This window comes from Colossoma macropomum, unplaced genomic scaffold (genome assembly GCF_904425465.1).
Source record: "Colossoma macropomum unplaced genomic scaffold, Colossoma_macropomum, whole genome shotgun sequence".
NCBI lineage: Eukaryota > Metazoa > Chordata > Actinopteri > Characiformes > Serrasalmidae > Colossoma > Colossoma macropomum.
Window position 1 is genome coordinate 34,254,885 of NW_023494795.1, and position 12,910 is coordinate 34,267,794.

Below are 12,910 nucleotides of genomic sequence, written 5' to 3' on the forward strand. Positions count from 1 at the left end.
TAGTTGGGGTAAACGGTGGGGAATTAGAACCATTTTCATACTTAGGCTTTTTTTCTGAGGCTCAAAAGTAATTATACAGTTTGTTAAAAAGCTGTTCCCTGGCAAGGTTTGTTATTCCCTCATTATTTTACTTTGGTAAGAAGATCAGTGGTCTGCGCTTCACAGTACAGATGGACACTGACCCAAAGATTACTGTTTAAGCAACTGAAGACATTTTTACGGTAAAGAAGTAGAATGCTCTGCAATGGACAAGTCAGTCACCTGACTTCAATACAGTCGATCATGCATTTCACCTACTGAAGCCAAAACAAGCAGGGACTGAAGACATGTACAGTAATGGCCTGGCAGAGCATCATCAGGAAAGAAACCCATTTGTCTGGTGTCTGTGGGCTCCATTCTCAGGTAGTCATAGAGTGCAAAGAATTTGCAATCAAGAAATAAAAATTTATTTCGGTTTATGATAATCTTAGTTTGTCCATTTACTTTTGATCCCCTAAAAATGGGTGGTTATGTTTGAAAATGCCTGTAATTCCTACACCGTTCACCTGATTTGGATGTTTGTACCCTCAAATGAAAGCTGGAAGTCCTTATTATTTATTTTTAACTCCAATATGCTCTGGTAGACCGCTAAAATAGCAATTACCTTGTCAAAATATTTAAATAAGTAAATATTTATAGACCTAACTGATGCAAGCAGATTTTCGACTTTATTCCATATATTTTCTTGCAACTGTGTTCATGGCATTAAAGGGCTCCAGTTGGGTCTTTATAGAACCCCCAAATCTGCCACAGCCCTAAATCTGTTGTAAATCTATGCAATGTCATAACTTAACATCTAGTATATACATATCTGGATCAGCGAAGCATGAAACTGAATTCTCAGCCTTGGCTACATGACACGATTGAGGCTATAATTGTGCCCCATTTTACTGAACTTACTAAATCATTAGTGGGTAATATTCTGCCTAACGTGATTGGCCCTTTACTGCGGCCTCTTGTGGTTATTGTGCACCCTTCTAGTTTCCCATGGCAACAAACCAATGTCTGTCGTCCATGGTAACCCAGCTCTTGGACGCTCTTCTAAAACTCCATATTAAAAGTAGCTCTGCCCTCAAGCCCAATCAAGAAAGCAATAAGAGTCTTCACTGTACAGCTTCCAAAGATAAAAAGTCATATCTGTCTTCCTGTGCTTTTCTGTGGAGAGTTGGAGTTTTGTAGCAAATCTCTTTTGTTATTTCATATCTCATTTTTGGAAGGAAGGACCACTGCAAACATTTGTTTTCCAGCAATAATTAGTAGACTGGGTGTTGAAAATGCCCCCTACCCCCTTCAGTGACTCATTTGTTCCATCTAATGAGATGATGATAGCAGAAGAATATGAGAGAAATGCAATCTCAGGGGCAGAGCTGAGATGAGTACAATTATTGCTATTTCCCTCAAAGTCCCTACAACTGACCTTTATAATATTATCCCTGTGTGTAAGATTTGGATGCTGGAAAGGCTGCTTGTGCGTAAATGAATATACTCTAAAAGTCTCAGAAAGTGCTTGTACAGACGCATGTATGAATACGAAGGTGGATAATAAGGAATAATCCTCAGAAGACAGGAAATCTTTTCTTACATTCATAAGCACTTTTCATACTCGGAGATTAAATCTTCCGTCTGTCTTTCAGGATTCTGTTCATAATTAGCACATCTTGAGCGAAGAATTAGCACAGATTCAGAAACCACACTGCTATTCTAAGAAGTATAAAGCGACATTACTGTGATCTAATAGAAGGGTTCTGTGATATGTTAATAGCAGCCACAGAAGCTTAACAACTAAATAACAGCTTTGTCTTATAATTACAATTGCGCTTTATGGCCAAAATATGTGGACACCTAACCATCACACATATACGAGCTTGTTGGACATTGCATTCCAAAACCATGAACATTAATATGGAGTTCACAATACTTTGCAATGATAGCACTTACAGTTGACCGGGGCCAATCTAGCAGGGCAGAAAGTCCTGCAAGATAGCAAGTGTGACTGAAAAACCCGAACTCAATGATACCTTTGGCTATATAGTGTAGCTGATGTGACTGATTCTGCTTTTGGGGCAGAATTTAAACCAGTTCATCACACTACAATGGTGGCATTTTATTAATAATACCAAATGAAATTAGCGTTTTACCTATAGAGTGTTTTTCGTGAGTGGTCTCCAGTGACACAGTGACGCTGTTGAGTGAAAGCCAAGTGAGACTTAGTTTAATACAGGTTCATTAGTTTTATCCACTTTGGAGGCACTGCAATTTAACTGATCTCACAGTGAGATCTTTTTAAATCCATTATGAATCTGCAGTGTCTGTAGTGTTTACAAGTCTGAGAAGTAATAATTCCAGAGCATATTACATTTCTGTATTTTGCACCTTGAGCTCCCTCAGTGATAGTAGTCCTGCTCAGATCAACCTTATGGTATATAATAAAACCTAATAGACAGCTTTACTTATTTTAGGTGACCAGGAGAAAAGGCATAACTTGATGCAGGTCGTTCAAGCTGCAACATTATTTGCGAAGACCTGTTTAAAAGGAAAATAACAGGTTATCATTCTGTTTTTGAAAAAAATAACAGCAGAAGAGCTGATCAAACCTCCCAGACTACTTGGCCTGTCTTCTGTCACTGTAACCTGGACATCTCCTACTTTACCCCTGTTACTTTTTCTAGCTGTGCTTATCTTCTAATTCAGCCTTTTTTCCCTCCATCTCACTTCACTTTTCTCCTCATAAATGGAAGACAGAATGTTGCCATTTTCTCTTGTGACTCAGCTCATTCAGATACCTATTTATGTGCAGTCTTCATATTCCAGGACCTTTTAAAGAGCCCACTAGCTATCTAAATCTAGCTGCATTAAAAGGTCCAATAATTGTTAAAATTAGCAAGTATTTGAGTTTGCAGAAAAGTCAGAAACATTAAGAAGTTAAGAAGAAATGGAAATATCTTCCCTGAACGAAGATTAATAGGCAGTTGCTTTCTCCTCAAGCTTTAATGTTGGCGCTTGGAAGAACGATCTACCAGTTTTAGTCCTTTTCATTCTCTGTTGTAATTATATGATAGAGTGGAGCTGTTTTTGTACAGAGGATGGTAACAAGCAAATGGCTGCAATAAAAATAGGTTTCCAGTGAAGTAGAGCTTTGATGTTAAACTAATAGCACTGTGCTAAGTGTGAGACATTTGATGTCTTTGTTTTGATAGGGCCAGTAGCTTAAATTTCCATAGCAGACTATTTTTACCCATAAGTAGACATTAACAATGGGGTACAATGCATATCTATTAAGTTTTCATATCTATTAATAAAAGTTTATAGATATAAGTGATATGTGGTACTAAAAGTAATTTCAAATACATGTATACAAGTATTTTAAGTAAGTCTTTTAAATTTCAACTTTTTATTTTATTAAAACAGTATTACTTCACACTTGCACATTTTCTCTTACAATGGACTATTCTCCATTTTTGTCTATCAGCTCTATGTGATGAATACGTTACTCACTGTAAATCAAAGTCATTATTTGATGTAACATGCTGCTTCATGGGTTATATTGTATAATTGTTTTCCAATCACACTTCAGTGTTTTGAATGCTGATTTTCCAAAAGACATTTTTCATTATAACATGAGACTTTTCAATGCTGATGTCACATGAGAGTAGGTCAAACAGCTTGGCAGATAGCTAAGAGGCATCTCCCATAATTTCAAGACAGGCTTTAAGTTTAGGTCTTTACTGACAGAGTCACTGTAAAACATACAAATTAGAGATTATGTTCCCTGAGTGCCAATTACAGGCTTAAAGTTGTTCAAGCTTAGCATAAATGGCCACTAATTATTGAATTCAGGTGTCTGTCACGCTCATTGTTAACAGGTATATAAAATCAAGCAAACAGCCATGCAGTCTCCGTAGCCAAACATTGGCAGTAGAATGGATTTTACTGAAGAGCTCAGTGACTATAAAATGGCACTGTTGAAAGGATGCCACCTTTGCCACAAATCAGTTTGTGAAATTTCTGCCCTGCTAGATCTGCCCTGGTCTTCTGTAAGTGCTATAATTGTGAAATGGAAGTGTCTAAAAGCAACAGTAGCTCACCACACGTTCTCTGAAATGATAAATCATGCTTCACTATCTGGCAGTCTAATAGACAAATCTGAGTTTGGCTGGTGTCAGGGAAAATGCTACCAACCGGAGCAGTAAAGTTTGTTGCAGGGGGGATGTTCATCTGGGGCTGTTTTTCAGGGTTTGGGCTAGTCCCCGTAGTTTCAGTGAGGGGGGTATACACGACTGTTAGCTGTTTTTAGCAGTTTTTTTATTAACTATTAAAAACAATAATTTAAAATATATTGTTTAGTTAGTGAAAGAACAGATTAGGTGGGTCCCTCATTGCAAAAAAAAAAAATAAAAACCTTAAGCAAGTAAAAAAGCACGTTATGCCACTGCTTAGGGCAGTTTGTCTGTTGCTCATTCACTGTGATGATCCAGGTAAAATATACATCATCCCATGCGAGTGTCACAGGTAGTACACAGAGTTTTATTGGTTATGCAGTTCCGCTCATTTCATCTTTCCTTGAAACGTGCTCTGGACTGTTAATTTCAGCTCTCTCTCTTTTGTATTTCATTTTGGTGAGCTTGAATACAAAGCTGTCGCTAAAATATTCATAAAATTTCAGAGGTTCTTTTCCTGGCTGCTTAGTTTGGGCCTGATCATTTTTGCCTTCTTTATCATTATACACTACTTGTCATTATAATAATTGCTGTTATTTTATTCATTAATAACATGCACAGTGTTATATGCTACAAGCTATTAAAGGTATTTTAAGGTGTTTTTTTCACAATATTTGGAAACAACAAGAAGTTATTAAATGATAAGTAATATCCTGTATTTGTCCTGTATTTATCATAATTCCTTAATACATTATCTGCCTCTAGATTTGATCACATTCTGGATGTGACTTTTAGTTAATTTCATTCTTTGTGTTATACAGCTGCACATTTTAGAATCATCTATAGATACACTATATTGCCAAAAGTATTCACTCACCCATCCAAATCATTAAATTCAGGTGTTCCAATCACTTCCATAGCCAGAGGTGTATAAAACCAAGCACCTAGGCCTGCAGACTGCTTCTACAAACATTAGTGAAAGAATGGGTCGCTCTCAGGAGCTCAGTGAATTCCAGCGTGGTACCGTGATCGGATGCCACCTGTGCAACAAGTCCAGTCGTGAAATTTCCTCACTACTAAATATTCCACAGTCAACTGCCAGTGGTGTTATAACAAAGTGGAAGCGATTGGGAATGACAGCAACTCAGCCACAAAGTGGTCGGCCACGTAAAATGACAGAGCGGGGTCAGCAGATGCTGAGGCGCATAGTGCGCAGAGATCGCCAACTTTCTGCAGAGTCAATCGCTGCAGACCTCCAAACTTCATGCGGCCTTCAGATCAGCTCAAGAACAGTGCATAGTGAGCTTCATGGAATGGGTTTCCATGGCCGAGCAGCTGCATACAAGCCTTACATCACCAAACGCAAAACAAAATTTATTTGTGATTACAAATTTTTAAATGGTAATTCGAAACTTTTGAACAGTACTTTCTGAGTCAAGTCAACTCAGGGTTGTGAGTCGAGTCTCAAGTGTCTGAAGGGCAAGTCCAAGACAAGTGTCGATTCTCAGGGGGTGAGTCTTAAGTCTTTAGTAGAGAATTTCAGTCTTGTTATTAGCTGCACCTGTCAAGTTTGACCCGACTTTAAATAATGAGCCTTTTATTACAGAAAAAGGCTTGTTATTTGAAGCTGCGAGGAGAACAACATTACAGTAATTGCTGATGTTTATCTTTCCTAATTTCTGCCTCCAGGTCGTGGTCATGGGGACTCAGGGGAGCTTTTGCCATACTTAGCTCCAGGGCCAGAGTAGGCTTAACTTTGCCGCTTTGGGATTATATCCACGTTTTGACACTTTGAGTTTTCCAGAAGGATAAGTCAGATTGGTGAAGTACTTGGCATTTATAGCAGATCAATTACTTATTAAGCAAAACAGAAACTGACAGTGCCAACGAGGAAAAAACAAAAAAAAAACGAGCATTTTGCGTTGCAGCAGTGACTACAGTTATCAAGGTAATAATGTAAATTCACTACAGTATCCATAATGCAGTGCTCAAACCCCAACACTGTGCATGACCGTAATAAAACTGAAAGGCAAAATCACATGGTTAAGATTTCCTGCATCAAATTTGTTACATCCTAAAATTTCACAAGTCAAAAGTCTGAAGTCAAGGCGAGTCAGACTCAAGCGTGAGTCTGAGTCAAGTCAGGTCAGCATGCTATCCAAGTGCAGCTCAAGTCTGAGTCACTCACTCGAGCCCTGATCTCTGCTGTATACTATAATTTATATGGACCAATCTACCAAATTAGTTCAAACTGTGGTCCCACAGGAAAAAAAAAGTATTCAGATATCTGATATTTACAAGGATTGTTATGATCTGTTTAAACCCAAGGCATTAATTGAGGTAGTAATAAGCTAATAATAAGTACTATAAGGTACACTATATGGACAAAAGTTTTGAGAGACCTACCCATTACACCTACAGGAGCTTTTATGCCATCCCATTCTAGATACAGAATACAGAACGCCTACAAAATCATCTTTCTATTTGGAGGTGATTTTTCCAAACCCTAACCCTTAAATTTCAACTTGTGAAAATAATACTTTTTAAAGATCTTTTTTGATTTCTTAAAAGATTTAGATTTATTGTGTTTAATTTGTTTTAAAAGAACTTTAAAAATGCTGCAACTTTGAAAATTGTGTCTACTGAAACACTTTTTAATGAATGATTTTATGTTTGTACATTTTTGAGTTGTGCTTAAAATCTGCTAAATTGTCACCATTGAAACAGTCATTACTGCAACATTTGGTAAGGTTTGGTAAGGTTGGTAGTGTTATGATTATTTTGGTTGTGACAAAGTGGAATATTCAGTCATTTGATAAATAATAATGAATAAATAATGATAAATAAGGTATTGGGTCACTCAGAGCAAAAGAATTCCAAGTGAATTTAAAATTCAAAATTTTCTTTGAAATCTGGAACCAGTTTGGTAGAATGATCCATAAACTTCAATGTCATTCACCATAGTTTTATCAACAATGAACTTATATTAATTAAACACCATATTTAGCAATGAAACCAACATGACTTTTGCTTAAACTTTATAGTATACTTTCCTAGCAGCCCCAAAGTAGTCTGATAACTATTTTCCTAATATTTCTTTTCTCATGGATGTCTAGAAACAGACATGTGGCCAGGATTACATGGTTTGAACATGGTCTCATCTGTGCATGTGTGCTCTTCTGTGTGTCTGTTCACTTGTATCACCACACATTCATGCTCAAAGTTGATTTGTGAGCATGTGTGTGTGTTTGTTGTTCTGACTTAGGCTGTGTGTGTGCACATGTGTTAGCAGGTTTAGCGTTAATACAAATTTCAGCTTTCTTGAATAAATAAGATGCCAGACTTGCCTTTAGGGATTTCAGAGAGAGACAGAAAGAGGTAGAGAGAGTAATGTACTCCCAGACCCCCTCATTTAACTCTTAATTATAGGCTGCAGCAGTTAGCACTGCACGTGGCTCTACAGATATGAGAGAGAGGGAGAGAGAGAGCAAGAGAGACGGCTTGAATGATAAACTGTCATCCATATCCACTGTGGCAGCTCCAGACACGTGTTACTGCTCCACCGCCCTCCACAATCCTGTTGCCCTTCTTATCTTCTACAGTCTGCAATCATCTCTCTTTCTCAGAATATTTGTTGTTAGGAATTGGAATTCCAAGTGGCTTGTATTGCTGCTTCATGTTTCCATTGCATTAACATTGTTTATTGCGCCTGTTTTGTCTTCCCATGTCTGTCTGACAAGTCAGCTCACCGTAATGGTTGTCTTATCCGTTTCTCTCTTTTTAAGAGGAATGCTTCCCTGAAAAGTCAAATGCATATAGTCTAATGGGTGTGACTTATTATCTTTTTTTGAAAGACATAGACGTCTATTATATTAGTCTTTTAACTCCACTGCACAACTAAAGAGGTCATCTTCAGACACCAAACATGTCCAATCAACTGTGTTTGGGGTAAGGGGGAAATTTGATGCATTTGTCAGTGAACGATTTATTCAAATTCTTTATTCTGACTCTATCCAATCCACATTTTTTCAGTTCCTTTCAGTTTCCTCAGTTAGTCAGTCAGCTAGTTCTAAACTCTCTAGGTTCATCTCTGTTCCCATGGAAACTACATTACATGTCCCAAACCATGTAGACACCCAAACACCATATGTGTGTATATGTGCTTGTCGAACATCTCATTGCAAAACCATGGGCATTAATATGTAGCTTGTTCACCCTTTGCTCTATTAACAGCCCACGCCTTTATAAGAAGGCCAGATTGTGAAACATGGCTGCAGGAATTCGCTTCAATTCAACTACAAGAGCATTTGTAAGGTTAAGCACTAATCGTAGACGATAAGGTTTGGTTTGCAGAGTTCCACTACATTCTAAAGGTGTGATGGGGTTTGAGGTCAGAGCACTGCAGGCCAGTCAAGTTCCTCCACACCAAACTCTGTAAACCATTTCTTTATTGACCTCCTTGTGCACAGGGTCATTGGCATACATTAACATAACATTTACTGGAACTAATGGATGTGGCTCAAACCATGAGAAACTGCCCCAGACCTTTATTTCTGCTCCACCAAACATTAAAGTTGGTGCTATGCATTCGAGTAAATAGCGTTCTCCTGGCCTTCACCAAAGCCAGATGTGTCTGTCAGACTCCCTGATGGTGAAATGTAATTTGTCACTCCAGCAAACATACTTCTTCTGCTCCAGAGTCCAGTGGCAGTGTGCTTTACACCACTTCTGATAATACTTTGCATTGCACATGGAGATCTTAGGCTTGTGCAGTTTAGAACTCGGTAGTGAGCGTTGCAGCTGAGGTTAGATTGTTTTCGAGTTATGTGCTTCAGCGCTAAGGAGTGCCACTCAGTATTCTTGCATGTCCAAGTGCTTTATGGCTGAGCTCTTTTTGCTTTTAGATCGTTCCTCTTCAATAGCTGCACATAGAGTTGACCAGGGCAAAATTTGACAAACTGACTGAGCATTCTGTGGCAGTGCCAAGTTTAAACTAAGCGGAGTTCTTCAGTACAATTAATTCTACTGCCAGTATTTGTTCTAAGGAGATGGCATGGCCTGTTGGCAGTGGGTGTGGCTGAAATATCTGAACACACTAATTCGAAGTTAGTAAGGCCACATACTATTTCCTCTTTACCAAATCACTCACTCAGTCACTCACTCACTGTCTATCTTTTTATCTCGCTCTCTCTCTCTCTCTCTCTCTCTCTATCAGATGCAGACAGGCAGGATGCCATAAACCTCTTCCTACAGGTGTACCAGCCTTCTGAGTCCAAGCCTCATCTTTGGGAACTGCCTACTGACTTCTATCTCCACCAGAGCAACACCATGGCCCTACCCCAAGAAAGACGCAGGTGTGTGTACATGTATGTGTGTGTGTCTGTTCACTTGCATCAGCACACATGCACAAAGTTGATTTGTGAGTGTGTGTGTGTGTGTGGTGTGTTTGTTGTTCTGGCTTTGGCTGTGTAGACAGACATAGTGAGGAATTAGCTGAAGCTAAATTTAAGCAGCTATGTATAGAGCAGTTACGTCAGTACCCTAAAATTGTGTTGAAAAGAACAGTTTTAGTATAAAATAAATAGACATTGGTTTAAATGTTGGTTATAGTGTTATACTTTCACTACACCTTTGTTCCACTTTGTTCCCCTGCCTCTCCTGTTACTTGATTTTTGTTTTTAATTAATTATTTTTTCATTTCCTGGGGCTCCATGGTGCGTATAGAGAGTAGAGGCCCCTGGCTTTATGTTCTGACCCACTTTCACTTCTTCAGGCTGGACAATGCTTGGCTGCTTAGGCCACTTTGTGTGAGAAACTTGCATAATAGAGGCTCCAGATTATTCTGTGGCCCAAGAGTCAGATTGATAAAGGCCCGAATTGATGGGTCAGCTATTATCATGGAAAATGGAACGGATGGAATCTAACCTATTTTTCTTTGCACAAACCATGCTCTGGTAGACAGGCGGTGAAATGATTGTCTGAATTCAGGGCAAATTGAATAAAACAATTTTTTTTTGTTCAGGTGAAATTATCAGTGCCTAGGGAGGGCATTATGCTGGCCTATGTGGGTTATTGGGTACAAGGCTTGAAATGCACATGCAGAGAAAACTCAATATTATGCTAATATTCCTGTTGTGAATTTGGAAAATGTTACGTTGTGTCTTTGTTCCATCCGCCCAGTTACACATATTGGTGGTCAGACGGTGTGCTGTCGTACCTGCCGGTACCTTATGATGAAGGTATTTATCTTTCTGCATCACATTGTTTTGGGGTGTTTACCAGTGGTTTGAGAGAGAATAAAAGACTGAGGAGAAAATAACAACGGTGGTGAATAATGATTCCAAGTATGATCTTGTTAAGCCCATTTTTGATATTGTTTAGATATACATACTGCCTAATTCAATCATAGAGATGTAAAAAAAATCATTCAGAGTGGTTTGAGATGAAATAGTTAAATGTAGAGAAACTTACTGACTCAGATTTCTGTTACAGTAGTGGTGATAGGAACCTAGGCTTGTGATGTCTACAGTGCAAATATAGACATTTAATTTACTGTCCAAAATGGCCAGTGATGCTACTCATCTTATAGTTATATATATGTAATGTTGTTAATGGTTATATATTGGTGAATCTGAAAAAAAGGTTTGCTTTGGGGACTGTTTGGCCCTAAAAGCCCTATATAAAGACCTTTTCACCAAAAATGGATTGAAAAAAATAAGTTTAGCCTTATTGCAAAACCGTGTCTAAGGCATCAGGCAACGCAGGCTTAGGTAGCTTTTAGAAGCATTAAACTCTTCAGACATCCAGTTCCAATCACCACTACCGTAAACAATTCTGACTCTGTAAGTTTCTCTAGAAAAGAGCAGTCCATGTAAGAGTACTTTAAATGACTTTGTTTACATCTTAATGATGTAATTATGCAAAAGTTTAGAAAAATCATTGCTTTAACAGCACTGACTATGTAGCACTTATTTTCATCTTCCTCACAAATTGTTAAATAAAGTAAAATGTATGTAGATCACAACACTTAATTCATAGGAACAGGTATTGTGGAGTTTGTTAAAGGGCCCATGTACCAAATAATTTTAATTTTTTATATAAAAGATTTCTATGTACTATGTGGTATTGTTTTTGTGATGTCATGAAAACAAATTCATTCATGTATATTCATTCATTCAGCCTAGAGCAGTTTAGCTCCACCCATTCACACTGAAGTTATAAGGAATGTTTCATCCCAGACTGCTTTTTGAATGAAGCATAATATAGGGCAGGCAATCAGAAAAGAGGTAATTTATTGATAACAAAAACAGTCTCTTTAAATCTAAAGGCCACTGCACACTGGAAGCACTGCATTGTGTCATGCAGTGTACAAAAATTTGAAACCATAGTTTTTTAATGAAAATGAGCACACGTGGCGACTTCCAGCACTACTCAGGATTTTGCCTTTATTATGTTAAATTAAAGCCATATCAAGACCACAGAAAGCCATAGTAGAAGACAAGGTTTGAAATCTACACGCAAAAATGCATGATAAACAATGTTGAATTTTAATTTATGAGTGTAAAAAATTAACTTGTTGTTTGTCGGCACGCTTACTGCAAAGTATTGTACGTACAGTTGGGCAAGACTTTGAAAAGTAATGATGGCTGAATACAGAATACACTGTCCTAAATGTATTCAGTAACGTATTCCATCACAATACATAAAAAGTATTCAGAATATATTTAGAATATATTTATAGTTACATCTTCTTAAGGCACTTGAGGAAAATGTTCCAAAAAATCTCACCGCCTGCTTCAGTGCACTGAACAACAGTACAGCACTGATGCTAAACTTATCATTCACAAGCATGTCCACAAGAAGACTGTTAGTTTGATCATCCCTCGAAAGAGCTGAGTAATGCTGAAATTAATAACTGGCTCATCACATTGATTTATCAGTCTACTCAGGCTTTAGTAGGAACTTTAGTGTTTGTAAAGAAGCTGTTATTTGAGGTCCTCTTCTCAATTCATGATCAGATGTTTCTTAAGGCTTTCATTACCTGGATCAGGTGTGTTTGTTAAGGGTTTGGAGCTAAACTCTGCAAGGTGGTAGATCTCCAAGACCAGGACCCCTGATGTAATATATTTATGTGTGTGGAGGGTAACTGTTTATTCAGCATGTATAACACAATCATGAATTCACTTTTCCATGTAGTTCCGTGTGAGAAGAACAGGAAGAAGGTTTTGGTGAAACGAGTGAACCAGTATGACGAGAGCACAGACATGTACACAGAATTCTTCAAGCCCTACGAGCTCACCTCATTCGACGACACGTTCTGTATCGCCATGACCAACTCTGCAAGGTCAGTTCCACTCCATTTCCTTAAACTTTCATGCTTGGTCATTCAGTTGATGTATGCCAGCTTCATTTTGTATATGTAGTTAGAAGTGTAAAAGAATTCAGCAAAGTCCATCTCTTAAAATAATTTGATTTAATCAGTATTGTTCTGAAACAGTAAAAACATACATTACAAATTTCATCTGGATTATTAGGCATCTTTATTTACTTTATTAGAGATGAGCTTTATGTTTCATCTCAGTCACCTCTTCAGAATTTTACCTTCTTCTGCTTGTTCCCTTTCTCCATCCACTTTGTCTTCTTTGTCTCTCTATTCCTTTGTTTTTGGTAAGGAAGGCATCCGCTGGTACAGTTTGTATAGGCATCTTTTTATA

General features: G+C 37.9%; 1 protein-coding gene across 3 annotated transcripts in view; it reads left to right on the plus strand.

Moving 5' to 3' along the window:
• fig4a (FIG4 phosphoinositide 5-phosphatase a) overlaps window positions 1-12,910 on the plus strand; it is a 103,271-nt gene that overhangs the window by 51,266 nt on the left and 39,095 nt on the right. For all 3 annotated transcript variants that reach the window (XM_036582293.1, XM_036582294.1, XM_036582295.1), the window contains 3 exons: window positions 9,412-9,550; window positions 10,377-10,435; window positions 12,393-12,540. In XM_036582293.1, the coding sequence (XP_036438186.1) occupies window positions 9,412-9,550; window positions 10,377-10,435; window positions 12,393-12,540 (346 nt within the window). The remainder of the gene's footprint in view (window positions 1-9,411; window positions 9,551-10,376; window positions 10,436-12,392; window positions 12,541-12,910) is intronic.